Source organism: Canis lupus, chromosome X (genome assembly GCF_003254725.2).
Source record: "Canis lupus dingo isolate Sandy chromosome X, ASM325472v2, whole genome shotgun sequence".
NCBI lineage: Eukaryota > Metazoa > Chordata > Mammalia > Carnivora > Canidae > Canis > Canis lupus.
In genome coordinates, this window is record NC_064281.1 from 9,341,408 (window position 1) to 9,367,198 (window position 25,791).

The 25,791-nt window shown below is 53.6% G+C and overlaps 1 protein-coding gene across 1 annotated transcript; it reads left to right on the top strand.

Annotated features, from left to right (window-relative positions):
• Positions 1-21,404: 21,404 nt before the first annotated feature.
• TMSB4X (thymosin beta 4 X-linked) lies at positions 21,405-23,471 on the top strand. The gene is made up of 3 exons (XM_025436589.2): positions 21,405-21,511; positions 22,507-22,620; positions 23,029-23,471. Exons 2-3 carry the CDS (start codon positions 22,521-22,523, stop codon positions 23,061-23,063), a joined length of 135 nt encoding a protein of 44 aa, XP_025292374.1. The 5' UTR covers positions 21,405-21,511; positions 22,507-22,520; the 3' UTR covers positions 23,064-23,471.
• Positions 23,472-25,791: the final 2,320 nt, after the last annotated feature.

Consider the following 25,791-nt stretch of genomic DNA (forward strand, 5'->3'; position numbering starts at 1 on the left):
GATCGCGCCCTGGGCCAAAGGCAGGTGCCAAACCACTGCACCACCCAGGGATCCCCTGTCTAATCCTTATTGAACTCCTCCCCCACTCCCCGTGAATATCACCGTTCCCATTTACAGGTGACAAAGCAGGCTTCAAAAGGTGAAGGGCCTTGCCTCAGTTGACACAGCTTGGTGTCAGAGTGAGAATTTGTGCCCAATTCTTATTTGCTTCCAAATCTAAACTTCTTGCACTTCCTGCTCTCCCACGTCCTGTTGTTGTAAGGGTCAAATCAGGTAATCGGGGGTGATTCACAATGCCAACGTAAGAGATCAGCGGCTTACGTGCCCTCCCAGCATCCCTTAATTAAAGAAGCTCTATGCGTCTTTTGAGGCCTCTTTTCCATCCTACATCATCTTCTCTTTGGAGCAGTGGCTCCTAAAACTTTGGCGTGTGGGTCAGCTTGGGGGGCCTAGTAAATCAGTCTGGGGCAAGCCTGAGAATCTGCATTTCTAACAAGTTCCCAGGTGCTGCTGCTGCTGGTTCAGGATGCCACTCTGACAGCCACTGCTCTAAACGTCACCCAGGCACCACACTCGACGTCAGTGACAGGGTGCAGCAATCTCCTCTGCCTCCCCAGGACTGTAAATTCCTTGAAGGCAGGGACCACCATGTACTCAGACCTACAGTATCACCCGGAGTATCGCAAAAGGTGAATCTTAGCTAGCAGCTGTCTAGAAAAATCTGGAGTAAAATTCTGGAAGGGCAGCCGATAAATAGCACTACGGCCAATCATCACTGATCATACCATTCTTTTATAAATGTCGCTCGCATGAACCTTTCCAGAGGCTTCCAGGTTTCCTGAGGGCAGAATCTTGAACTGTTTGCAAGGCTGCCCTTCGGGCAACGTGGAGTGCAGGCAGGAGCTGGGCCTCCCAGGCCTTGCAGCCTGCGGGGCCTCGGGGCTCAGGGCAGGCATCAGGGGTGTCTCCCCCGAAGAGGGGCTGCTAGGCCTTGAGCAGGGCCGGGAGATCCTCCGGGAGAGCCCGGATGATCGCAACCCCCCCTCCCTTTCTGGAGCCGCAGGTGCAACTGCCCCGGCCCCGCCCGCGGGGGTGGGGACAGGCCCCGGGGGCTCGGACTCCTTGGGGCGGGGCCGCACCGAGCACTGGCTGCCGGCAGGTGGCGACAACAGGCCGCCTAAACTTCGGGTCTGGCTTGGGGAGCCCTCGGGGCGTGGAGGCTCATTGTTTACTCTGAAACCGGGCTTCTCAGCTGCCCGGTGACTCAGTTTCCCCCGAGCGGCGCCACGACACTGGTGTTGGGGCCCAGAGAGCTCCGGGGAGGCCGGATCTCCTGCAGATCGCAGAACGGGCTCTCATGAAAAAACCCAAACACCAACAACACTAACAAAGACAGTTTCGGGGTGGGGGGGACCGTAATCCCACGAGGTCTGTCCAGCACTGTCGAGGCATAAATCAGTTTAGACCTTAACGGGTCAACTCAAGTGGGAAGTTTTTTCATTGGCTCCCGGTGATGTCACACGGGGCTGGGAGAACTGGTTTTCTAGGTGTGGGGCTTCTTAATCCCAGAAACATCTAGAAGAAGGAAAAAAAAAAAAAAAAAGCTCTGAGCCCTTTCACCTCCTGCCGAACCAGGGCCCTGAGCTGTAAGCGGATACTGAGCTTTGTCCCCACGCTCTTTGTAAACCGCAGAAAAGCCGAGAGAGGGCAACGCAAGGCGGGAGTGTAGACAATAACCGGTGGTGGCGGCGCCCCGCCCCTTGGCTGCACCTGGAAACCACCTGGGGGTTTCACGCGCATGTGCAGACGCCGGGGGCCCCCCGCCCAGGTGATGGTGAGCTGGCCTGGACACCCCTGGGCGCCCGGAGTTTTGAAAGATTCCCCAGACGATTCCGACGTGCAGCCAAGGCTGAGCCACTGCTAGACGTGCGGCCTTGGCACCGGTGTTGGTGAAACGCTCACACCCGCCAGCTAGTGTAGGTGCCTTATGCCTTGAGCACGTTTCGAATAAAAGCCAAGACTGCTTCGTAAGCAAAGCTCAGCACAGGTTGGGGGCGGGGGGGGGACTAGGAACCGGATTAAAACTGAGCATAAAGCAGAGTCGGGATTTTTGTTCCTCTCTTCTGCCCAGAATTGCCACCACGACCTGCCCCCATAGAATGCAGGCCTGTTATTTACTTTATTCCTGTTATTTACTTTATTCCTTTTTTGAATGAAGTGTGTGTATTTGCTGACCTTCAAACACTTGCGCGTTGTCTAAGGGCGGGGGAGAGGGGGGAACCCCGATGTGCAGGGTCTGCCGCTTGCACCGTGTGCCTGCTGCCACCGCGGCTCACTGCAAGCTACCGCCAGTGTGGCACGAGCGAACGCGGAATTGGGACAGCCGTGCGCCACCGGAGACGGGCCGGCTTAGGGGACGTGCCTGGGGTGCAGCAGGCCCTCACCACGGATCACATCCCCGCTGTCTTCACCCGATAGGAACCTTTATGCCGACCTCGGTCTTGCCCGTTCCTAAGCATTTTTACAGACACGGTCTCATTAAATTCTCAGGGCAACACTGCGCAGTGGCAGGGTGGCTGTTGCTGCTTGTACTGACGAGAAGCCTCCGGCCCAGAGAGGCTGGAGCAAGTTGCTGAAGGCCGAAGAGTAAGTAGCCTATAGGATGGGTGTGCTAGCCGGAATACTGGCCCCCCAAAGATGTCCACGTCCTAATCCCTGGAACTTGTGAGCAGGTGACAAAGCAAAAGAGAATCCGGGTTGCGGCCAGAATCAAGGCTGCTAGCCAGCAGGCCTCAGAGGACGGAGAGTCCTGAGTTGGGCGGGTGCCTCCAGCGGGACCCCCAGGGCCCTCACCCCTGCACGTGGAGGAGGGCAGCGGATCACGGGGCCCAGGGAGGGGAACACAGGCGAAGGGTCAGAGGGGCGCACCGGTGCAGGCCTTGAAGACAAGGAGGGGAGCCGCAAGCCGAAAGGCAAGAAAGGAGGTGCTCCCCCAGAGCCTGCAGACAGGGACACAGCCTCCGGTCCCTTGACGTTGGCCCCCGACACCTGCCTGGGGCTTCTGACCTCCAAAAGTGTAAGCGCGCACAGTCATGTGGCTTACGTCGCTAGGCATGTGACACCTGTTCCCGCAGCCCAAGAGCCAAGCTGGCAGTTAGGCCTCCTCCTCCTTCAAGCCTCAGCGCGCATGTCAGCTCCGGGGGAAGGTGGGGAGGCTGCTTTTTCTCGCCCTTTCTAGGCCGGGGCCTTCTCCCCTGGGTTGCCGCAATGTCTGGCTTTGAGCACTTGGCCCTGCGGCCGCTTTCTCGCACCGGTGGTGCCGTCGTCGTCGCAGGAGCAGAGCAGAAACCCGAGATTCAGCAAGCATGGATGTGGGATTAGGGGAAAGAATGCTTGACTCTGACCTTGGCAGCAGCCCCGCCCCCTCGTCACCACCAGAAATCCTGGTGCTGAGCTGTCAGAGCCGCAGGGTGATTGCCAGCTGCTCTGGGGGGCACGGGGAGCTGCGGCCCCCCTCCCTGCAGCGCCCTCTGACCTGTGAGCCGCAGGGAAGAGCAAGACTGCAGTCTCCCTGTTAACCCGCAAGAAAAAGGCGTCTCCCCCAGCCCAGCGTGTGTCAGCCTCTTTGGCAGAGGAAGGAAGGTTCTGGCTCACGTCTGAAGACAGACAGGCATGATGAATGGGTTCCCGGAGCCCCGGCCTCTGAGGCTGCCCTCTTTGTCTCAGCAGAACCCGCACTGGATTTGGGCCGGTGGCCTAGGCACTTGTTTGTCCTCATTTCTCGAATGTGCAAAAGACCAGCTCTGTGCTCTGCTTGCTTTCAAGGCGGATGAGAAAAGAGTAAAAGGGGTAGGACGGGGGCAGCCCGGTGGCCCAGCGGTTTAGCACCGCCTTTGGCCCAGGGCCTGATCCTGGGGACCCAGGATCGGGTCCCATGTCGGGCTCCCTGCCTGCGGCCCACTTCTCCCTCTGCCTGTGTCTCTGCCTCTCTCTCTCTCTCTGTCTATCATGAATAAAATAAAATAAAAATCTTTTTAAAAAGCGGGGGGATAGGATGGGCCTTGAGTACTGCCACACAGTCAATGCCCCAGGAGCCAGTGCGACCACGTGCTAAGCAGGGCCAGGGCTGCGTAGGAAAGTTCACATTCACACGGGAAGTGAAAGTGAATTGCATCACTTTCTGTCATATGACAGCTGTGTGCTGCTGATGGACGCACTGAGCCCCCGTTTCCCCACGGGGGAGAGGGGGATCGTGCTGGGTCCCATTTATGGATCATTTCCCACGCATCCCCCCCACTCCCGTTCAAGCTCTTCACCCTTATCCGCATCATACACTCATGCGGCCTGCCGGGGTTAGGATCTGGAGCGGCTGCAGGATTTGTGAGCCCAGTGCCCCCCTTCAAAGCTGACTAGATCTCCTGACAGCAGCAGCAGCAGCAGCAGCAGCACATTCAAGGGAGCGTGGATGGGGCTCGCGCTATGTGACTGCAGGTTGCACGGCCGTGATGCAGGCCCTGGGCCGTCTGACTCCAGAGCCTTCCATCTTAGCATCTGTGCTATGCTGGCCGTCTCCTAAGGTGGCTGTGATGTTGGAAGTGAGACTGATGCATTCCGGGCCGAGGGAACCGCGTGAAGAATGGTCCGGAAGTGGACGCAGGGAGAGGACTATGTGGAAAGAATGATAAACCCTGGTGGCTGCAGCTGTGGTCACTTGGAGGAAACAGAAATGTGCCGGCAGATAGTGCGGGCTCCGCGCTGCGGCGCTCTGAAGGCCCTGCTCTTGAAGCTGCTGCTGGTGGGCAGGGATGGACCGTTTAGAAGCAGGTGGCCATGAGGACACAGGGCAGGGGACTTACCCTAGGGGTCACGGTGGGGCAAAGCCGGCTGGGGCCAGAGCGTCCCCTAGAGGGCGCCGTCACAGCAACACTGCAGGGGCGCAGTGAGGAGGGGCTGGTGGAGAGGAGGCAGGGGAAATGGGGAGAAGTAGACAATTTAGGGGTAAGTGGAGAAGACAGGCCTGTGCTAACAATCTGGATATCAAAAAAAAAAAAAAAAAAAGCTCCTGATGCCTGCTGGCCTGGCCTGTTGTTTTGAGGACACCAGGCCTTGGCGGAGGATGTTATCACAGACACAAAGTTTGCCTTGGAGCACGCAGCAAACAGGATATATTTCTTCAGGAAGTAGAAACTCTTTGAGAAGACAAAAAAAAAAATTAATTTAACTTCCTAAAAAGAACAGCTGTTACTGTCTATAAACTCAGGTCATTTCTCAATTGGGGATTTTCCCCCCTGAAATTCTCCCTTCCAATTTTCAGAGGCATTTATCAGTTCTTTGATTATGATATAATCATGGGTCCTATATCTCGTATTTGCATGTGACTGTATCATATAATAGTTGTACATTTCAGAGGAAACCATGAAATTAAAACCAGAAAAAGCAAAAATTAAAAAAATGTTCTTCTGGGCAGCCTGGGTGGCTCAGTGGTTTGGTGCTGCCTTTGGCCAAGGGCATGATCCTGGAGTCCCGGGATCGAGTCCCACATCGGGCCCCCTGCATGGAGCCTGCTCCTCCCTCTGCCTGTGTCTCTGCCTCTCTCTCTCTCTCTGTCTCTCTCTGTCTCTCATGAATAAATAAATAAAATCTTTAAAAAAAAAATGTTCTTCCAAATCTCTACCGTATTCTTCTCTCAAACTTGGTAGCCACCTGAGAAGTGGGGCACCTCAAGCCGGGCTGCCTGGGTTCAAATCCCAGCTCCCACCCACTAGCAGGGGGGCTCTGGCCAAGTGAGGGTAACCTGGATCCCTTCTTTAAAGTGGAGGCAACAATACTGGTTCTTATCTCAATCCTACTGTGTTACTTTGTTCTGAAGATGACATGAGAAATGCCTCGATGAGTCGCTGGCTTGCAGAAAGCAGGCCATAAATGTCACATCAAATTCTCTAGATAGTTCTACAGTGATCCTGAGTGACGCTGGAGATCAGAAACATCTTTGTGAAGTCATATTATCATTACGTGTTTATCCCCCCCCCCCCGGGGCATGATGGTACCACCCCGGACACTGTAGTGGTGACGCTGAGTCAAGCCTTACGACTGCCCCCCGCGGCCTAGAAAGAGGGGCTCGTGGGCTCTCCCCACGTGGGCTCACGGCAGAGCTTTTGACCGATTCAGCAACCCAAGGTGAGCTGAGCAAGGCCACAGAGGAGAGGGAAACAGACCCACATCCGCACTGTTTTGAAGGAGGACCTCTCTGGGTTAATAAAGTCCCCCCACTTTTCATGATTCGGGCTGGACTTCCGCCCCAGTATAGCTGTGGGCCGAGCAGTCAACAAGCGGCCTTTCAGGCCTCCATGTTGTCACCCCTGGAGGTAGAGAGAAAGGACCCCAGGCCCACCACGGAGGAGACCCAGCCTGACAGGGAACAAACAAGTGGCAACAACAGGGCCAAATGTCCCAAGAGGAGGGGGCATGAGGACAGCTTTCGGTCTCAGGGGGTGAGGAGGGCTCCCCACCTCAGGCCTGCGTTTAAGCACAAGTCTCTAAAATGGCTGCCAGACAGGGAACTTTCTGGGCGGAGGGCGGAATTCTGTGTCTCGTCCGGGAGGGTGATCCGCAGGCCCGCCCGGTCGTGGGTCAGGAGCCATGGACAGTGCACAGAAAATGGGTGCGTTTTGTTTTATGTAAATGAAACCTCAAGCCAGCTGATGGGACCCAGGGTGTGCGGGCTCGGGCACCGCGGTGTCCCGGCGACTCGCTGCCTGGCCCTCGGTGGGTCCTCTGCTGGATGGCCCCGGGAGCCACGGGGGCCCGGCCTCTGCGGGGGAGGAGCCTCCGCGACTGGCTGCCCTGAGGGGGTTCAGGGGAGTCTTGGGGCTTCTGGGCTGAGTGTGGGGTGCTGTCGGCGGGCCAGCTCCGAGCAATGCAGGCCCACTGATCCTGTCGGGGGCTCCCGGGGGCTCTGGCTGGCGGGGCCTGGCCCTCAGCTCCTCCCGCATGCTGTTCTCTTCTGGCCCCCCCCCTTTCCTGCCTCCCCCCCATTCCCCTAGGCGGCAGACCCAGCTGGGGCAGGGCTGGCAGGAGCCCCTGAGCCAGAACCCTGAGCCCTGAGACGTCGAGGCCTGCTGAAAGGGCCCTGTGTTTCCTGGGGCAGCCCCACCTTGAGGGCAGGTGGGGGGAGTGGAGCTTAGCTCCCCTCAGGTAGGGCTGCCAGAGAAGGCGCAGGACTCCCAGTTACGTCGGAATTTCCGATCAACGCTGACGTTGAACCATGTCTCAAACACTGCGGGAGTAGCTCACCCTCCCAAGTATTTGTCGTTCACCCCAAATTGCAACTGAACTCTACTGGGGTGCGGCCGTGCGGAAGGGGAGAGGGCCACACTCGGCTACACCTGCGCACGGCACTGTCGGGGTCGCTGGGGATGATGGCAGGAGGCCTGGGCATCACGGCGTGGCTGCCGGGCTGCTCTGCTCTACCTCCACAAAAGCAATCGTCCCATTAGCCCAAGACTGATAGGGCAGGAGCAGGGGAGGGCTGGGAATGTGCTCCCTCTCCCCCGCTGTGCGGCCCCTCAGCTCCCCCACACACTGGGTGACTCCCCGCGCCTCACCCGCTTTCCCAGGCTTACCCCATCTGCCACCCACGTGGCACCCTCCCCGTCCAGAACCTTCACCTCGGGCTGCGTTGGCACCCAACTCCCTAGGTCGGCCTAGGAGAAGCCAGTGGAAAGTTACTTGCACATCAACGGGTGGACGGATGATGAAACTCCGGGAAACCACAGCTCCTCCCCTGCCGGGGCACCGGGCCACAGGCCAACCTGCTAGGCTTGGGACCCACTTCTGGCCTCATGACAGATGTGCCCAGAGACCTTGGGCAAGTCACTCTCCACATGCCGCATGTCTTCCGCACCCTTCCAGGGCTGCCAGGAGGCAAGAAATGGAGCTGGCAGGTGCAAACTCCAGGTCACATTGGAACATGAAGCTGGGACGCCTGGGTGGCTCGGGGCGTGATCCCGGAGTCTCGGGCTCCCCGCAGGGAACCTGCTTCTCCCTCTGCCTGTGTCTCTGCCTCTCTCTGTGTGTCTCTCATGAATAAAAAAATAAAATCTTTAAAAAAAGAAAAGAAAATGAAGCATCTGGGACACCTGGGTGGCTCAGCAGTAAAGTGCCTGCCTTCAGCCCAGGGCGTGATCCTGGAGTCCCGGGATCAAGCCCCACGTCGGGCTCCCTGCTTCTCCCTCTGCCCGTGTCTCTGCCTCACTCTGTGTGTCTCTCATGAATAAAGAAATAAAATCTTAAAAAAAAAAAAAAAAGGAAAGGAAATGAAGCATCTGTACAAATGTCCCTTTTATGGTGGTTCCGGCTGGCTGCAGGTGCCCCTACTTAGAGAAATGCGATCCACGAACGTTCAGACACATCCACACGCCGTGGCGTGGTTCAAAGAGCAGCTTCTGTGCCTCCCTGAAAACATGACTCGGTTCACCAAAATGTAACGTTGTGCTTGCATTTTACAGGAAAACGTGGAAGACACAGCTTCTGTAATCGGGGTGGCTCTTCGCTGGGCCCGCGGTGGGCCAGCTGCCTGAGCCCGGTGTGCCTCAGTTGCATTCTAGAAAGGAGGCCTATTGCAGACCTGTCCAGGGTGATGGCCTTAGTAACGTCTTCCTGCCCCTTTAAGAACAGAGGCTCCCTCAGTTGCAGATAGGCAGGAAGTGCCTGTACTCTATCTGGGCTGCTTGTTTCACTTCCTTGCAGAGGTGTTTTCTTACTAAAGAAACCCCAAGTCCAAGGCCACGGCTATTCTTCGGAGGCAAGCTCAACTCCTTTTGTGTCGGCTTCATGAAATTTCTGGGGCAGGAAAATATAGATATATACACTTTTTTTTTTTTACTTTTTTTTTTAAAACAGCCTTTATTTTTTAGAGCAGTTTTATGTTCATCGCCAAACTGAATGGAAGGTACAGAGATTTCCCATATCCCCCCCTGCCCGCACACATGCACAGCCGCCCCCGTTATCGACGCAAATCATATTTTTAAATATATACAAGATGAAAGTAAAACGCAACATGGTATTTCAAACGTTTTAAAATAAAAAAAGTAGTACATGCTTCTGGTAAAAATGTCAGTGGTAGAGGATTCTCCATTCCCCTTCCCCAGAGGTAACTTCTGTTAGTAGTTCTAAAAATTCCCTTCTGGAAATTGTCTCTACAGCTTCACTTTGTTATTGCACAGAGATAGATCATACAGTATGTGGAAGGTTCTCTTTTTTCTACTTAAGAGTATACTTTCGGGGTGCCTGGCTGGCTCTGTTGGTGGAGCATGTGACTCTTCATCTCAGGGTCATAGATTCAAGCCCCACATTAGGTGGAGAGATTTCTTATTTTAAAAAATGTCTACTTTGGCTATCCTTCCATGGCTTCATGAGTAAAGCTGCCTCAATCTCTTTCTTCCTTTCTTTCAGATTTTATTTTGAGAGAGAGAGACGGAGCAGGGGCAGAGGAGAGGGAAGAGGGAATTCTGAAGCAGACTCCCCACTGAGCAGGGAGCCCGATGCGGGCTCGATCCCATGCCTCTAAGATCGTAATCCAAGCCGAAACCAAGAGTTGGACGCTCAGCCGACTGAGCCACCCACGTGTCCCTCAATCTTTTTCTAACAGCTGCCTAACTTTCCATTGTTTGGGTATTCGACTATATATTTAACTAATCTCCTAATTAATGTATGCACTTAGGGTAATTCTAGGGTTTCCTCTTAACCTACAGTGCTATGGGGAAAAGATGTACGTGCACATGTACATATATGTAGACATATCTTGGCATATCGGTCCGAATATGGCCCTAGAAAACCTTTTTTTTAAGATTTATTTATTTATTTATGATAGACACAAAGAGAGAGAGAGGCAGAGACACAGGCAGAGGGAGAAGCAGGCTCACGCTGGGAGCCCGATGCGGGACTTGATCCCGGGACTCCAGGATCGCACCCTGGGCCAAAGGCAGGCGCTAAACCACTGAGCCACCCAGGGATCCCCTAGAAAACCTTCCTGACAGTGGAATCACTGGGCCAAACTGGAAATCACTGTGAGAACGGCTGGTGCCCCTGAAACGTCCATATCAGTTACACTTCCAGCAAGGGCACGGAGGGCGGCCCCCACTCTTGCCCTGCCTTCTGTCCACCCTCAGACAGTACTCAACCTTTTCATTTTTGTCTATCGGAAAGGGGCAGAGAAAGCCTCGTTGTTTGATATGCATTTGAAAGCCTGCTCTCCAGGGGCATCTTCTCGAGGAGGGGCTCTTGGAGGCCGGACTTCAGAACCAGAGAGAGAGAGAGAGAGAGAGAGCCAGATGCCATCCCAGGTCAGGCAACTGCCCTGGGTGATGCCCAGGGCCTCATTCTTTCCATCTGTAAAATAAGCATCCTAAGACCAAGACCATACGGGTTATGGAAATGCCCCAACAAAGCAATACAAGTGGCCGGCACGACGAACGTTAGTGGCCATCCCATCAAGGCAAAACAAAAACCAACAAACCAGATTTCGACTGGCCCAGTCCAAGGCCTGGTACCAGTTTCTGCGAGGTCTGAGATCTCACCTCTTACTTGCTGCCCCGGCTTGAAGGAGGAGAATACAAATAAAATGCTGAAAGATAAAACTACATAAAACTGAAGTGATCACATCCCGCGGTCTGTGTGCTGAGGCAGTGACCTGGGGCATGTTACGTCTCAGAGCCCCAGGTTCCTTCCTGCGAGATGGGGTGTTCACTTTGCCCAGGGAATTCAAGAGTACACAGGACAGTGCCTGGCTCTGGCAGGCACTCTGGATGACCCTTGTGGTTATTCCTAGCCACGGGTCCCCCCAGTGGCTCAGCCCGCGCCCCCCAGCAGGACAGGCAAGGAGTGGAGCCCCCTGGACTGTGGGTGATTCCCAACACCTACTAAAGGCTGGCCTAGCCGAAAGGCTCTTTGGGGCTGCAAACGCTGCAGGAGGGCACTGGTTGGAAGGGCGACTCCAACCTTCTGGTCTGTCCTTTGAGACAGAATTATATCCTGCAGCGCTCAGCAAACTGGTTGAGTGAACAGCCCCATTACCCATTCCTCAGCGTTTAAGAAGATCTTCATGGGCCCACTTTGTGAAAATACGTTTGCCACGTTTAATTTTACTTTTTAACTGCTTTCTTTGGAAACAGGGTGCCCCCTGAATGCTGTGGTGTTGCTCCAAGGACATCTAAGTTACTTGCAAGTGGGGTCGGTGCTGACACCCGGTTTCTCAGTTCCCTTCAGCGCTGCAGCCTCTGGCCGGGGCTGGTGCAAGGTGAGAGAATGATTCGCCTCCCCTGAGGTTACAGTTAACGCCACCAGGCCTGAGTGCTGTGGCCTAAATATCTGTATCCCCCCCAAAATCATATGTTGAGATGCTAACCCCCATGGCGATGAGATCAGGAGGTGGGCCTTCGGCAGATGACTGGGTCACCAGAGTAGAGCCTTCCTGAATGGGGTTCGTGCCCTGATTAAAAAAAAAAAAAAAGGCCTCGTAGAGTTTCTTCAGCCTTCTAGAATCACGGGAGGACATCACCAGAAGTCCGTGACTGGGAAGAGGCCCTCACCCGACCATCCCAGCAGCCCGATCTTGCACCTCCAGCCTCCAGAGCTGTGAGGAATAAATGTCTGTTGCTTATAAGCCACCCCCCAGCCTGTGGGGGTTCACTGCGGAAACCCGAATAAACTAACACCCCAAGCTAGGAGCTCAGTGTGGAGCCTGACATAGAGATCGGGAAATGAGCATGTCTCAAAAACGAATAGCTTCACGGTGGAGAAGCCTGGCAGGCAACACCTTCAGCAAGTCATCAAAATGAACACCCCCAATAACGGTCAAGCCAACACCATGAGCCTCCTGATTGAGACGCCCAGAAGGGCACAGCATCCTCGCGGAGGATTCCTGCCAGGGTGGCAAAGGCCAAATCTGATCGCAAGGAAACATCAGCCAAACCTCAATCAAGGGAAATCCCACAGAACAACTGGCCCATCCTCTCCAAAAAATATTAGTGTCATGGAAGACCTAGAGAGGCTGAGGAAGTGCTAAAAGACACTAAGGGGCATGACATCTAAATGCGATGCATGCTCCTGGGCTGGAATCTGGACCAGGAAAAAAAAATTGTCATAAGGCCGTTACTAGGCTAATAGACAAAATCTGAATAAAATCTGTAGATTGGGGCGCCTGGGTGGCTCAGAGATTAGGGGCACCTGGGTGACTCAGTCAGTTAAGCAGCTGCCTTCAGCTCAGAGCATGATCCCGGGGCCTGGGATTGAGTTCAGCATCAGGCTCCCTGCCTCCCCGCCCCGTGGGGAGCCTGCTTCTCCCCCTCCCCCTGCTGCTCCCTCTGCTTTTGTTCTCTCACTCTCTGTCAAATAAATACATAAAAATCTTTTTTAAGGGATCCCTGGGTGGCCCAGCGGTTTGGCGCCTGCCTTTGGCCCAGGGCACGATCCTGGAGACCCGGGATCGAATCCCACATCGAGGCTCCCGGTGCATGGAGCCTGCTTCTTCCTCTGCCTGTGTCTCTGCCTCTCTCTCTCTCTCTCTCTCTCTCTCTGTGACTATCATAAATAAATAAATAATAAATAATCTTTAAAAAAAAAAACTTTGTAGATTAGACAGCAGTATTGTAACAACATGAAGTCTCCTGGTCCTAATGATAGTACCCTGGCTGTGCTGGAGAATGTCTTGTTCCAGTAAATGCAGGGGAGTATCTGGGAGCAAAAACGTGTTGTGTTTGTGAATTGCTATCGGGCTTTAGAAGATACATGGAGAGAGAGAAAGAGAATGATACAGCATATGTGGGACAAACAGTAACAGTTGATGAATCTGGGTGCAGAATGTTCAGGACTTCTTATTGTCGCTTTGCAACTTCTCCCGGAGCCACCTGTTATCGTAAACAACCAGGCACAGTCCAGGGGGGCCCACCAGGAATAACAAAGACACTCCCTACCACTTGGGAAATGTGTGCAGAGTTCAGAGGCGGTGGCCCAGGACCCAGAGACCAAGGCCTGCCACATTCGATGCAAAACCAGACCCAGCATTCTAGCTAAAAAGTAAGGCATTTGTGCAAACATCGCCATAGACTACAAAATACAAGATTCAAGCATTAAAATACCTCCTTCTGGCCCAAACTAAAATTGTGCCCCCGTCTGTAAGTAGATAGAAAAATAGAAATCGTTTAAGTCCAAATGTACACTTTTTCTTTGTGCCAAGGACTACTGGTAGTCAAAAGAAGGGGGGGGGGGTGTCGGGGAAGGCATTTTCACGAATGGGTAGATTTAAGCCTTTGGAAGCCCAGCATGCAGGTTCAAATCTGAGAAGTGGATTCCTGGATGACAAGACTAATCCCCAAACACACTACTGTCACCAACACTGCCACGACTACAACAAAACCAGGGGTGCTGCTGTTTACTTAGCATTGGAACACTTAGTGCCAACCCACCAGTCCTCTAGTGAGCTACACAATACTACTCTTAGGTGACTGACTTTCATGAACCACTTGGCTCCTTCTCATCCGAGGTGTATAATCTGCTTCTCCCGTGGCCAAAAGCATGCCTGAAGGGCTACAGGCCCACAGCTCAGAGTAAGCAGTTGGGGTTTCTGGTCTTGGCCCTGCTAACCAATGCCCCTGGGCAGGTCACTTAACCTCTCTGTGCTGGGGTTCATCCTCTGCAAGATACTGATGCCACTACCTGGCCCCTCTATCTGCGTGACGCTGCTTTAAGGACACAGTGACCCAAAAGGTGAAAAAGCGCACTGACAAAGTTCACAAAGGCCAGATAAATGCGACTTGTGTTAAGTAAGGGATTAGTGAAGCCCCAAACGTGAGGTGACACCTATAAGCAGGTTGCCCCGAGCTGGTGCCTAAGCCCTTTTGAGGAAGCTGCCAGTACGGACCGGACCGTGGACTCGAAGTGGGGACGAGAACATGCGGGAGGAAATGGTAAAATGACACTTCCAAAGCGGCCATTGGGTGGTTTATCTGGTTTATTGATAGCCACACGGTTATCTCTTCTGTTTTTTGTGCCTTTTTCTGGCTCGAGAGACCCTCCCTTCGATAGACTAGGGTCCACAGAAGTCCAAGAGAGCTTTGCAACGAATCTGGGGGGGGGGGGGGGTCCATGAATTTAGAGAGGAAAACGTGACATCTTTCCATTAACCTCTAAGGGAGCCTTAGCATTTCCTTCCAGGGGGCCTGCAGGCGCGTCTCTAAGCAGGGGCTGCCCTAACGAAACGCCAGGGAGCAAGCCGCTGACACCACACACAGGTAGTTCTCACCGTCCTGGGGGCCGGGAAGTCCAAGACCAAGATGTGGGCACATTTGCTTCCTGCTGAGAACCTGTTTCTTGCTCGGCTTGTGGGCCCTGTGGACGGCCGCCTTCCTTCGGACGACCAGCGGGGAAGCTCGGTAGCCTGAGCGGTTCCTGTGACCGTGTCGGCAACGGGCATCGCGGGTGTTTTCACGTCTGCTCACACTCTGCAGATGTCTGCACACTCGCCACCGTTCTGAATTTATGCGGGACCCGAGGCCGACTGTCGGATCGTGGGATTTACTGCGCGCAGACGTGCGGGTTGCACTACGTGTCGGTGTTTAAGGCTTTTTTGGTACCGTATGGAAATCCAATTGCTTTCCTTCTCCATCTCGGGGGTGGTTTGCTGGTTAATTTTAGGCATTTACATAATTCTCAGAAAGGGTCTCTGGGCTTCCTCAAATTGGCCCGGCACAGGAAGAGTTAAGAACCAGACTCTCACTCCACCCCCAGCTCCCCTCCCATTTCCTCTTTACCAGACGCCGCCCGCGTGAGGAAATGGGACTATGATTTACTTTTCTTTCTTCTTCTCTCTCTTCTTACCCCCCTCTCCCCACCCCGCTTTTTTTTTTTAATGGAGGTAAAATTCACCTAACGTAAAATTAACACTTGGAAAAGCGAACAAGGCAGTGACATTCGCAGGGCTGTGCGCCCCCCTACACCCCCTTGTCCTCATTCCCATTTTCATTCCCCTAAAACGAAACCTTAGACCTGCCCAGCAATCGCACCCCCTGGCTTCCCGCCGCAGCCCCTTGGCAACCTCTAATCTCCTTCTCTGCCTATGGATTCGTCTATTCTGGATGTTTCATAGGAATGGAATCCTAGGGTACGTGGTCTCTTGGATCGGGCTGCTTTCGCTCAGCAGGCTCTCCAGGCTCATCCACGTTGCACCGGGACAGCATTCCTCTTTAAGGATAAATACTATCCCATCGATGGCACCACCACAGTTCATTTATCCGTCCGTCCATCGAGGGGCATTTGGCTCATTCGACCTTTGTGCTCTTGGACTGTGCTGCCATGAACAAGACGAGAATCTGAACACATGCTTTTGACTGAGTCCATTCTAACCTAAAGTGAGATTTAGTGACTGTAGTGTCTGTGAACCTCAATTGTCCATATCGTCTTTACCAACTCAGACAATTGAGTCCTGGCAGGCAATAAATTGCACAGCAAAGGCCTAGAACTCAGGCATCCTTTGCCGGTGCTTTCATTTGCCTTGTGTTTGGCCTTTGTGTGAGAGAGTGACATCCCCCTCTTCTTGCTTCGGTGCAAAATGTATCCGTGGAATCCTCCCCCACGGAAGCCTCCTGCGAGCGAAGGCATCAGAGAGCATGGGAGGAGTGGGCAGAGATGCCGGTAAAGGCTCGCTTCTTCACTGACCTTGGTGCATGCCTGGGAATTCTGATGTGCAAGCAGACTAAGAGCTGTAGGCATCCCTCGGACCGGACAAAACAGCCAGGCCGGAAGGAAGGGAAGAGAACTGTTGTGCGTACCTGGCCCAGGCCCTAGAAACATGTGGTGATCACCAGCTCCAAAGGCAACTAGGCTCAGACTGAAGCTTAGCAGAGGGTGCAGGGGCTGACCCACCCGGGGACACACTCAGACCTTTTCACACTCAGGCCGCATAGGCGGGAAGGCTCAGAGAGAGCACGGTAGGCAGGAAGAAAGGGCATCTAAGTAGACGGACCCATTCCTGGGTCCTAGGAAAAGCTAGGCCACTGAGGGCGCACAGGGAATGACAGGGGCAGGACTGGCTTCATAGCTTGGGGACCTGGTATAAAATGAAAGCCTGGGGCCCTTTGTTCAAAATTATTAGCAATTTCAAGATAGTGGCTGCAGAGCATGAAGCCGAGCGAAGTGTGGCTTTGTGAGTGTGAGGCCTTGTGCCACCGCGTGGCTCACGCGGCCTCGGAGCCTGCCTTGCAGTGGCGAAGGGGTCCGGGTCAGCCAAGGAGGTTGCCCAAGGCCTACGTGAGGGGGGCCCTCAAATCCGGCGCCCGCCCGTGCTTTATTTCCCGTACTGGGATGCCATTAGCCACCTTCTGCTGATGCTGTGGGAACTGCATTGTATTTAAAAAGCACTGACGTCCACAGAAGAAGCACATTTTTAAGATACAGGAACACTTACAACTTGCTAATGATAATTCTGCTTCACAAACAGGAGGAAAAGTATCCTTTTTGTTTTTTAGCACAAAAGGCGATTGGGAGTATGCAATGCCTCCCCTTTAGATATGTTACTTGACCTAATTTTTTGTAACCAGCATAACCTGAATGCTGGAAAACAATCAAAGTAGTTAAAAAAAAAGCCGTGTGAAACTGCCAATGTTCAAGGTAAGAATCCCCTTTATCGCGAGTACACTGGGCCCCGTAGGGTGAGGCAGAGAGCGAATTTCCGTGGTGAAATCATTTGAAAATTGAAGCAGGCAACTTTTTAATTTATTTGATACATGACTATGGTATCTGCCTTTCAAAGTTTTCTGATGGGAAAGTTGGATGATTTATTGTGATGGGATACAACTTAACCCTTAGCTGGGCCTGTAAGACAGAGTCTAAGGGCCTTCGGATTCTAGAAAAGCGGAATATTTAACTGAGGTGGCTTCTGAACCAACCAGTCTGAGTTTGAACTCCGCCTCTGGCTTTCACTGTGTGGTTTTGGGCAAATTATTTAATCTCCCCAAGACTCCCTCATCGGCAAAATGAGGAACATAATAGGGCCTCTGTCATATAGGTTGTGTAAGGCTTTTGGGAGATTATGCACAGAGACTTCCCGTCTGTGGGGAGCACTCAAAAAATGGGATCATCACGGTCGGGACTGCTGCTGCTGCTGCTGTTTTGCTTAATTATTGTTACATCTGTTGGTATTATTGAATCTGGCCCGCCTGCCTCTTAGAATTATTTCCCTCACTTTCTAGCCTTCTGTGCAAGCCCCAGCCGCCCTAAGCTACTCACCACCCCCTGCACACACTCGAAGAGTCTCTGCCTGCTTTTTTCTGTTGCCCTTGCTGTGCATAGAGCGAGCAACCACTTGGAGGGGATGTTGTAGAGGAGAATTCAAGCCACAGAAGGAAACTGGGTTGAATGAGATCCCCCCCCCCTCAAAGTTCCTCTTGGCTCTAAAATGCCATCAGGCCCACAAAGAGAACAGGAAAGTTAGCAGCACGTTTGACATTCTCGAGAGTGTTCTTTGCCTCTTCTCTGCTTCACTGGGGTCCTGCACTGGCTCTGAGAACACTCACCGAGGGGGCCTCCGGTTCCATTGGGCCGAGGTGGAGCCACCGCAGGCGGGGTTCCGGGAGGCACACTCAGCTGGGGAGGGGGGAGATGCCCCAAGGGCGGGCGTAGAGCGGGTGGAGGGACCGTGCGCTTCATCTGGGCTGCGTGCCTTAGATTCTCTGAGCTTCAGATCCTTCAGTAGTAAAATGCGGCTGTTCGTGCCCTCTGCACGGGGTGAGGATTGAATTAGACATTGTGGACAGATAGTCCCTGTCGTTGTGGGGGGCGGTGGGGGGGGGCTCGGGCTGTGTCTCTAAGGGGATTTAGATGAACAGAGAGAGATTGTGGGGTCACTGGGGATAGCCGGGTGCAGGCAGGCAGGGCAGACGGTAGGAGGCCCTGAAACCGAGACAAGGGCACCAGGCCTTGCAAGAGCAAAGGGTTGGGAGCCTTCTCTTCCTCCTCTTCTCCTTCTGGCCAGTGCTCTGCACAGAATTTAATAAGTTAAACATAATGGGACTAATTTTCACGTACCCAGACCTCTGTGGCTGCTTCTCCAGCTTCAGGAATAGCTACAAATCTGTCCCAGGCCTACCCTGGAAAGGAACATCAAACCCAGCGGGCCCGGATACCTCTTCCTGGTTCCCCTGGGCACGGGCTTTGGAGGTGGGCCACCGTCCAGTGCAGGCCCTCTCGGCACACAGGTGCAGGGGCCCCTGGGCTGAGGCAGACCAGGCCCGCAGCAGGTGGGTACCTCACCCATCTTCTACCCGAGGGCCCTGCGAGGGGAGCCTTGCCACTCTAAGCCTCTGTCTTTTCAATCGGGATTGAAAACCCCCGCCTGGGTGGCGGTCGCTCCCCTGCACACACTACCCCGCTCACAATGGTAGCTTCAGGGAGGCAGGAGTCGTCCCTGGCATCTGACACATGGATACCGAAAGGTTTGAATTATCTGGGGAAGGAAGCAAGGTGGCTAGAGCCACGGGTTCAGAGTTTGGCCGAGCTGGGTTCTGGAACCTTCCTCACTAAAGCAAGTCAGATCAACGCAATGCCTTAACTGTTTATTGAGCAACTGCTCTGTCCCCGGCACTGTGGGACCCAGAGCAGCCTGCCGCTCACATGCTTCCTGATGATTCTCAGGCGCAGGCTTGGGGGACGGCGGGGGGGGGGGGGGGGGGGGGGGGGGGGGTGGTGGTGGTGGTGGTGGTGGTGAAGACTTTCATGAGCCCCTTAGCACAAATAATAGGCAGCGGCTACCGGCTGAGTTACGGCAAGGATGGATCTCTGACCTCAGTTTCCCCATCTGTAAACCTCTCCTCCTGGTGCGGGGGGTGGGGGTGCAGCAGGGGACAAAGGCAGAAGCACCTCTGACAATGCCTGACTTTTATAAGGCATCAACCAACGGGGGTTGTAAGTTTTTATTTGCTATAGAACTAACACAAGATTTCATTTTTACTAGTACTTTTTAGGAGAAATGACTAATCTTAAAAAAAACCTCTAGGGGTGCCTGGGTGGCTCAGGGGTTGATTGTCTGCCTTTGGCCTAGGTCGTGATCCCGGGGTCCCACATCGGGCTCCCCGCAGGGAGCCTGCTTCTCCCTCTGCCTGTGTGTCTGCCTCTCTCTGTGTATGTCTCATAAATAAATAAAATCTTTTTTAAAAATTAACTAAAAATGAAAAAATAAAAACCTCTAAAATTTGCACTTCCAAACACTATAATTTTTTTTTCTCAACCTTCCATCCTAAATGATAATAATAAGAACATAAAGCACTTACTAGCTGTCACGCACCGTCCTGAGACTTCGGGGCTCCCGGCAAGCCCGTGAGGTGGGCACTGCAATGATCCCCTCTCACGGATGACAAAACGCAGGCCCAGAAACATTAATTCACATGGCGGGGGTCACACGACTCTTAACAATATTCCTTTAGTTTGCATTCCTTCTCAGGTGCCTCCCCCTGTCTTTGCACTCTCTAGGCCCCTGACCCGGTGGCAAGGCAAGCCCAGTAAGGAAGACCCCTCCCTTTTAAGCGAGGGCCCTTCCTTTCTTTCCGTCCCTATCTAAACACGGCGGAAGGCGAACTAGAAACATTCCCCAGGCGTTTCCAAATTTCCTCTCCTCCGTCTCTTCTGGAGACATTGTTCTGCAAGGCCTTACCCTTTGTAAGCAAAGGGCCTTGGGGACAAGAAGCAGTGCGTCGTTAATGGCCTTCCTTTGTATGGGGGGACCCCCGGGGAGGAAAGAAGTGATTTCTGACAGCGTTTGGGGTGTGGCAACATGGAATCAGGGAACCCACAGGGATGGTGGCAGTGTCAGGCAGCTGCCAGCCGAAACGGGCCATGCGTGATCTTTAAATGAGCTTCCACAGTGGAGGGGACTGTCAGGCCCGTCAACTAGGGTGCGGTCAGGGGGAGGTGTAGCCAGAGAGGTGACATCCTGTTTGGAGAGCAGAATGGCAGCCACCTCCCCCCACCCCCCAGAGCACGAACTGGGGAGCCAGTCAATCACCTGCTCCTGCCCCCCACCCCCAGCCCTGCAGCCTCCCCACCCCCCACTCCAAGAAGGAAGTCAAGTGGATAAAGAAATGGGGAAGTCCGAGCTGCCTCTGCAGTGGCTTTTGAGGGTCTATATAACACTTGACTTTAATCCCCAGGGGACAAAAGCCTCAGCCATGAACGTGCTGAGCAGGGGGGTTCTGGAAACATTTCCTTAGGATGCGGAAAGGGATCAGAAGTATTGTGCCTACTGCTTTGTGTCTCAAAATCCTCTCAAGTGGGTCTTTTCCAACCTGCGGGTCCTTTGCGTTTGCACGTGCCGCTGGGGGGCACAGGGCACGCCAGTGGTGGGTGATTTCTGCGGCAAAGGGGTCACCGGTGCTCCCAGGCAAGGGGCCATTTTGCAAACTGCTCCTGTCTCCCGAGATGTCCCATATTTCCGGGCGTACTTCGCAGGTCCCTTGCAAACCGGCTGGGGCCGAAGAGGCTCTTTGCACAACACAGCGAGATTTTTTAAATTTAATCTTGGATTTTAGAGCCGACGGGATTGCAGTCTTTGGCTCGGGACGCAGGCCTCCTTGGGGCAATCGCTTTTACGTTTAGGGGAACAAGGAACAGGAAAGTAAAAGAACTTCCTTATTGTCAGGCAGCAAGTCAATGGCAGAGCTTGAACCTGGCTGCTTTTTTCTAAGCGGGGAGGCGTTGTGCGCTGGAAAATCCGGATAAATTGACCTCCGAGCAGCCAATATTCCGGGTCTTTCAGCGGGGTGCTCACAAAAATCATAGCGATGGACTAATATGCGTGTTACAGCGAGGAAACCTTTTTATGTAACAAGCAGATCCCTTCGGGGTGCTTTACCCCCCACCCCCACCCCCAATTTCAGAAGATGCCGGGTGAGCAGACAAAGAGGCCCGGGGTGGGGCGAAGGCCTCGGCGGACCCCGAAGCTGAGTCACAGGAATCGCGCCCTGCGTGGGGCGAGGCCCTCCGGCGCGGCCACCGCACCCTCGCTCGGGGTTGCCCGCACCGCACAAAGCCAGCTTCGCAGTAAAGGAACAACCCCCCCCCCCCCGCCCGGTCCCACCCAGACCCTCGGTTATCCCGCCCCGGCCCCCCGAGAGCAGGTTCGCGCGGCTGTTGCCCAAACCCGTTCGGACACCCTCAACCTCGAAGGGGGCAACGCCTGGGGCGGGGAGCGCGGGGGGTGCTGGGCCCCCTTTAGTTTTCCGCCGTCGTTGCGGTTCGGGCGCCCTGGAGCACGCGGGGCGCGAGTCCCCCAAGCGCCGGGCGGGCCCCCGGGCGCCGGGGCGGGGACGCGGCGCGGAGGAGTGCAGCGGGCCCGCGGTGACGTCACCTCATTTGCATAGGGGCGCGCATATAAGGGCGCGGGCTCGCCCCAGCCGGCATTCGGCAGCGACCGCAGCGCAGACCGGATCCCTCTCCTCTCTCCAGCTCGCTCGTGCGCCGCGCTCCGGTGAGCCCCGGGGCCCCTTCCCTCCCTCTTTCCCTCCCGCCCGCGGTCCCTTCCCGCCCGGCGCCCGAGCTCGCCCCCGTCCGGGGGCAGCCCTGCAGCCGAGCCCCAAGGGTCCTCCCGGGGGAGCCTGCCTGGGGGTCTTAGGGATACCAAACCCTTCCAGATGCTGGGGGACGAGGTCGGGAAGGCGAGGATTTTAAAGCCCAAAGCCTCCCAAACCGGGCGTTGGTCGTGCACCTTCGAGGGGGGGTCTTTCCCCCCCCCCGCCCGGGGCGTTCTGCATCGCCTCTTGGGCGCTGATGAATCCGGAACAGAAAGCTCCTTTGTTCGCGCTCCCACCCACCCGAGCCCGGAGCTTCAACAATGACATTTTTCCCGTAGCCTCTGCTGGCTCCTCGGGCTCGGTCTAGGTTTAAGGTGGCTGGGCTTAAATGGGGGGGAAACGGCCAGCCAGCCCTCCTTGCAGGGGCCCGGGCCGCTGTGGGGCGGGGGGCGGCTTTGTGTGCGGCGGCTGCATTGTTGAGCGCGACGAGCGGCGGCAGGGCGGTGGCCGGGGCGCCGCAGCAGCTGCCGCCTTTGTGAGCGGAGGAGAGCGGCGCGGCCCGCGTCTCCACGGACAGCCCGCCCGCGGCCCCGGGGAGCCCCTGCAGCCTCGGCTGCGCGCTCACGATTTTTTGCTCGGCCCCACCTTGAGCTGGCCTCGCTGTTTGCCGCTCCCAGCCGGATTGCTGCCGTTCCTGGGCATCGCAATCCCCGGTGGTCCGTCTCCGTTTTCCGAAAGTGCGATCCCCCCGGCTCGGCCCCCCGCATTTGGGAATAATGAAGGGGGGTCTTTTTTGTGTAGACGGGGGAAGAGCCTGAGCCTTGAATGAAAGCGGAAGGAGGCAGAGGTGGGGTTTCAGGCAGGAGATGCGAGGGCAAAAGCGCATTTCAGAGCCAAGAGACCTGGGTGGGTCGCTGGCTCGATCTCACCCGCCTTGGCTTTGTATATGCAGCTTCCTCTGCAACCATGTCTGACAAACCCGATATGGCTGAGATTGAGAAATTCGATAAGTCGAAATTGAAGAAGACAGAAACGCAAGAGAAAAATCCACTGCCTTCGAAAGAAAGTAAGCCCCCCCCCACCCCCTTGAGAAAAGGCTGGGCGGGAGGGAGGATGGGAGGGGCGGGGGGCGGCCCCAGGGAGGGCGGGGGGGAGGGAGGGGCTGACCGTTCTTAGGGTGAATGTGGCCTGGAAAGGTCAATTAAAAATTGTTTTGCAAGCAACAAACGGGGCTTTGATAATCTTAATAATGGTATGCTTGATGTGCCCTATTAATATGCAATATAATGTGTTAAAATCTTATATTAATGTACCTATTTTCATGGTGAGGCCACTTGATAACTGGTGGATGTTTATGATCCCGGGAGATAAGCGTAAACGAAAGTACAATAATCTTCCACTAGGCTGTACTGAGCCCGCCTAATGAGCTCTCTCCATCTTTTTTCTCTTTTTTTTTTTTTTCTTTCTGTCACAGCGATTGAACAGGAGAAGCAAGCAGGCGAATCGTAATGAGGCGTGCGCCGCCAATATGCACTGTACATTCCACAAGCATTGCCTTCTTATTTTACTTCTTTTAGCTGTTTAACTTTGTAAGATGCAAAGCGGTTGGATCAAGTTTAAATGACTGTGCTGCCCCTTTTCACATCAAAGAATGGAGAACTACTGACAACGAAGGCGCCTGCCTTTCCCATCTGCCTGTCTGGCTGGCTGGCAGGGAAGGAAAAGAACTTGCATGTTGGTGAAGGAAGAAGCTGGGTGGGAGGACAGTGAGATCTAGAGTAAAAAACCAAGCTGGCCCAAGGTATCTTGCAGGCTGTTAAAATGCAGTTTAATCAGAGTGCCATTTTTTTGTTCAAATGATTTTAATTATTGGAATGCACAATTTTTTTAATATGCAAATAAAGTTTTAAAACGTGACTTTGGTGTGACTGATGTCTGGAAAAAGCGGCTTAATGGTAAACGGCAACCATTGCAAGAGGCCCAAGGGGTCTCACTGGCGGGAGGGTATAAACAGAGGCCCAAGGGGTCTCACTGGGGGGAAGGGTAGAGGCTTCGGAGGGGGGAGGTAGAAAGGAGTTTACTCCGGAGGTGGGGGGTAGAAAGGAGTAGGCTATGAAATCCTCTTGTATTAGGTGATCATTAGGAGATTGGAAGGTTATTTTGAGGGGCTGCCTGAGTTCCTAGTAGGAGCATAAAAAGTGATAGAATTCTTGAGTTTTTGCCTTACATAGGGTTTGATAAGCCAACACTGAATTTATGGCGTCTGATATTAAACCCGAAGGTGGTGGCAATTCACAGCACAGTATTTAAGGGGTGTCCAATGAACTCCATTATTTAGCCAGTTGGATCAGCGTTGACACAAGACTTCAGCAGTTCGTCTAAGGGGAAAATAACATTTTTAACAGCTGCTTAAAAAAATTGCAAGGAAAAGTTCCAAGGATCTGCTTCCTCAGTCTAATGGCTGGTTCCAATATTCAAAAGTGCTTTTTATAAGATCACTGCATTTGGGATTAATGAATTAGGTTTTTTAAATTGTCCTCAATTTGGATAATGGGCAAAATCTTACGATTTAAAAGGCATTGGGACTAGGATGAAATCTACAGAATTTATGCTAAATTTACATAACGTAGGACTTAATTGGTACTTCTTGAGGGTTTGCCTTTCTTAAGGCCTGGTAACTTCGCATGAAGTCCTTTTAACTGGTGGGTAAAAGCCAAGCCCTTTTGGGACATTAATGTACAAAAAGAGGCAAATGAATTCTCAGGTTTTTAAAGTAAAAGGGATGTCGTTCTTAAAGGTTCTTTAATGGGCACCTCTGTTCAGTAAGAAAGGGTGCAGATGTCTTTAAAAATCTGTATCCATTGTCTCGTGTGCGAGCAGCATTTCAGGATGACTTGTTCAGGTACCTCAGCAAAGCTAGGATTTAGAATGCAAAGGTCCAGGAGGTCAACCCCCACCCCAAGACTGAAGAAAAGACCCCTTGTGAAGGAGAGGGTGGAGGGCAAATTGTTGATTAGTATTAAACCGGTTGATTTCATTTCCTTTGCTCAACACTTATTTTGAGAAATGCACAGGAAACCATTTACCTGTGGTTTAGACAATCGAGCAGACCCATCAGCTAGAAGCAGATCTGCGTCGAGAGGGAAGGGCCTTGTGCCTGCGGCTGCAAAGCCCGCTGTGGGGGGAGCCCGGAGGTCTGGGAGCTCAAGATGGAGCTGGCCCTCCCACCCCACTATTTCTTTTCCCTCCTGCAAGGAAGGGTGTGGGCCAAATGAAAATGCCCGAGGCCCAGAGATAAGCCAAGCCCACACGGGTTTTTGCTGAGTACATTTTCCAAACAATGCAGAGATGAAATCGGATTTGAAGAAATCAACCCTGCTGCACGGTCTCCAGTTCAAAAAATAAAAATGAGCATTAAGGGGAAAGGGATGGTTCATAAAATGCTGAAGGAGAAGACCTTCCCGTGCTGGGAAGACAAAGCTGAAACACAGCTCGGGGAGGGGGAGTGGGGAAGAAAAGCAGAAAGTAAATGAAAAATCTGGCAATGATTGAGTTTGGGCTGAGTGGTGTGTGGGAGGGGGAAATGCAGAAGCTCTGCGCACATCACACTGTGCATTTAACTGCTGCACGGGGGGCTGGGGTGGGGGCAGGCGCCTTTTTTTTTTTTTTTTTTGTAATTTGTTGAGTGCATTCTTTTTTCTTCCCAAGAGAGGATCTTCCCAGAAGGGCCTGGGGGTATTTATGAATCCATATGAGAATTTATACTGCTCTTGGGAGCTTGGGGTGGACAGTCTTTCTTGCAGACACCAAGGGGACTGGAGGTTCCCCACTGGAATGAGCGACTGCTCCAACTGAAGGAGACCCTAAGCCACCGCATCTGGGACCCTCTCCCCTCCCCCAGGAGGAAACAGGCCAAGGTTGCTTATGTAAGAGCCAAGGGTCACACGGTCCTGTGTGGGACTTCTGCAAATTTTGAATTGATCAAGCCGAATAAAGCAAAAATAGAGGAAGTGAAAAGAGGCTCACCAGAGGACTCTAGGGACAGAACCTTACTGATTTCCAAACCTCACAAATTCCTCAACCATCGCAGCCCCATGCTCAGTCTTCCACTGCATGGAATCTGAAAGCTACTTTATTCTCTCAGGAGCACAACACAGCTCTTGGGCTGCATGAAACGACTGCATGTGCGTTGAGAGGGTGGGGTGGCGGGGAGGCATGCAATGTCTGAAACACAGAG

Bases quoted from the DNA above. Each gene is read 5' to 3' on its own strand.
- TMSB4X (XM_025436589.2), top strand. From the start codon at position 22,521: ATGTCTGACAAACCCGATATGGCTGAGATTGAGAAATTCGATAAGTCG. The intron at 22,621-23,028 runs GTAAGCCCCCCC...TTTCTGTCACAG, and splicing joins TCCACTGCCTTCGAAAGAAA to CGATTGAACAGGAGAAGCAA.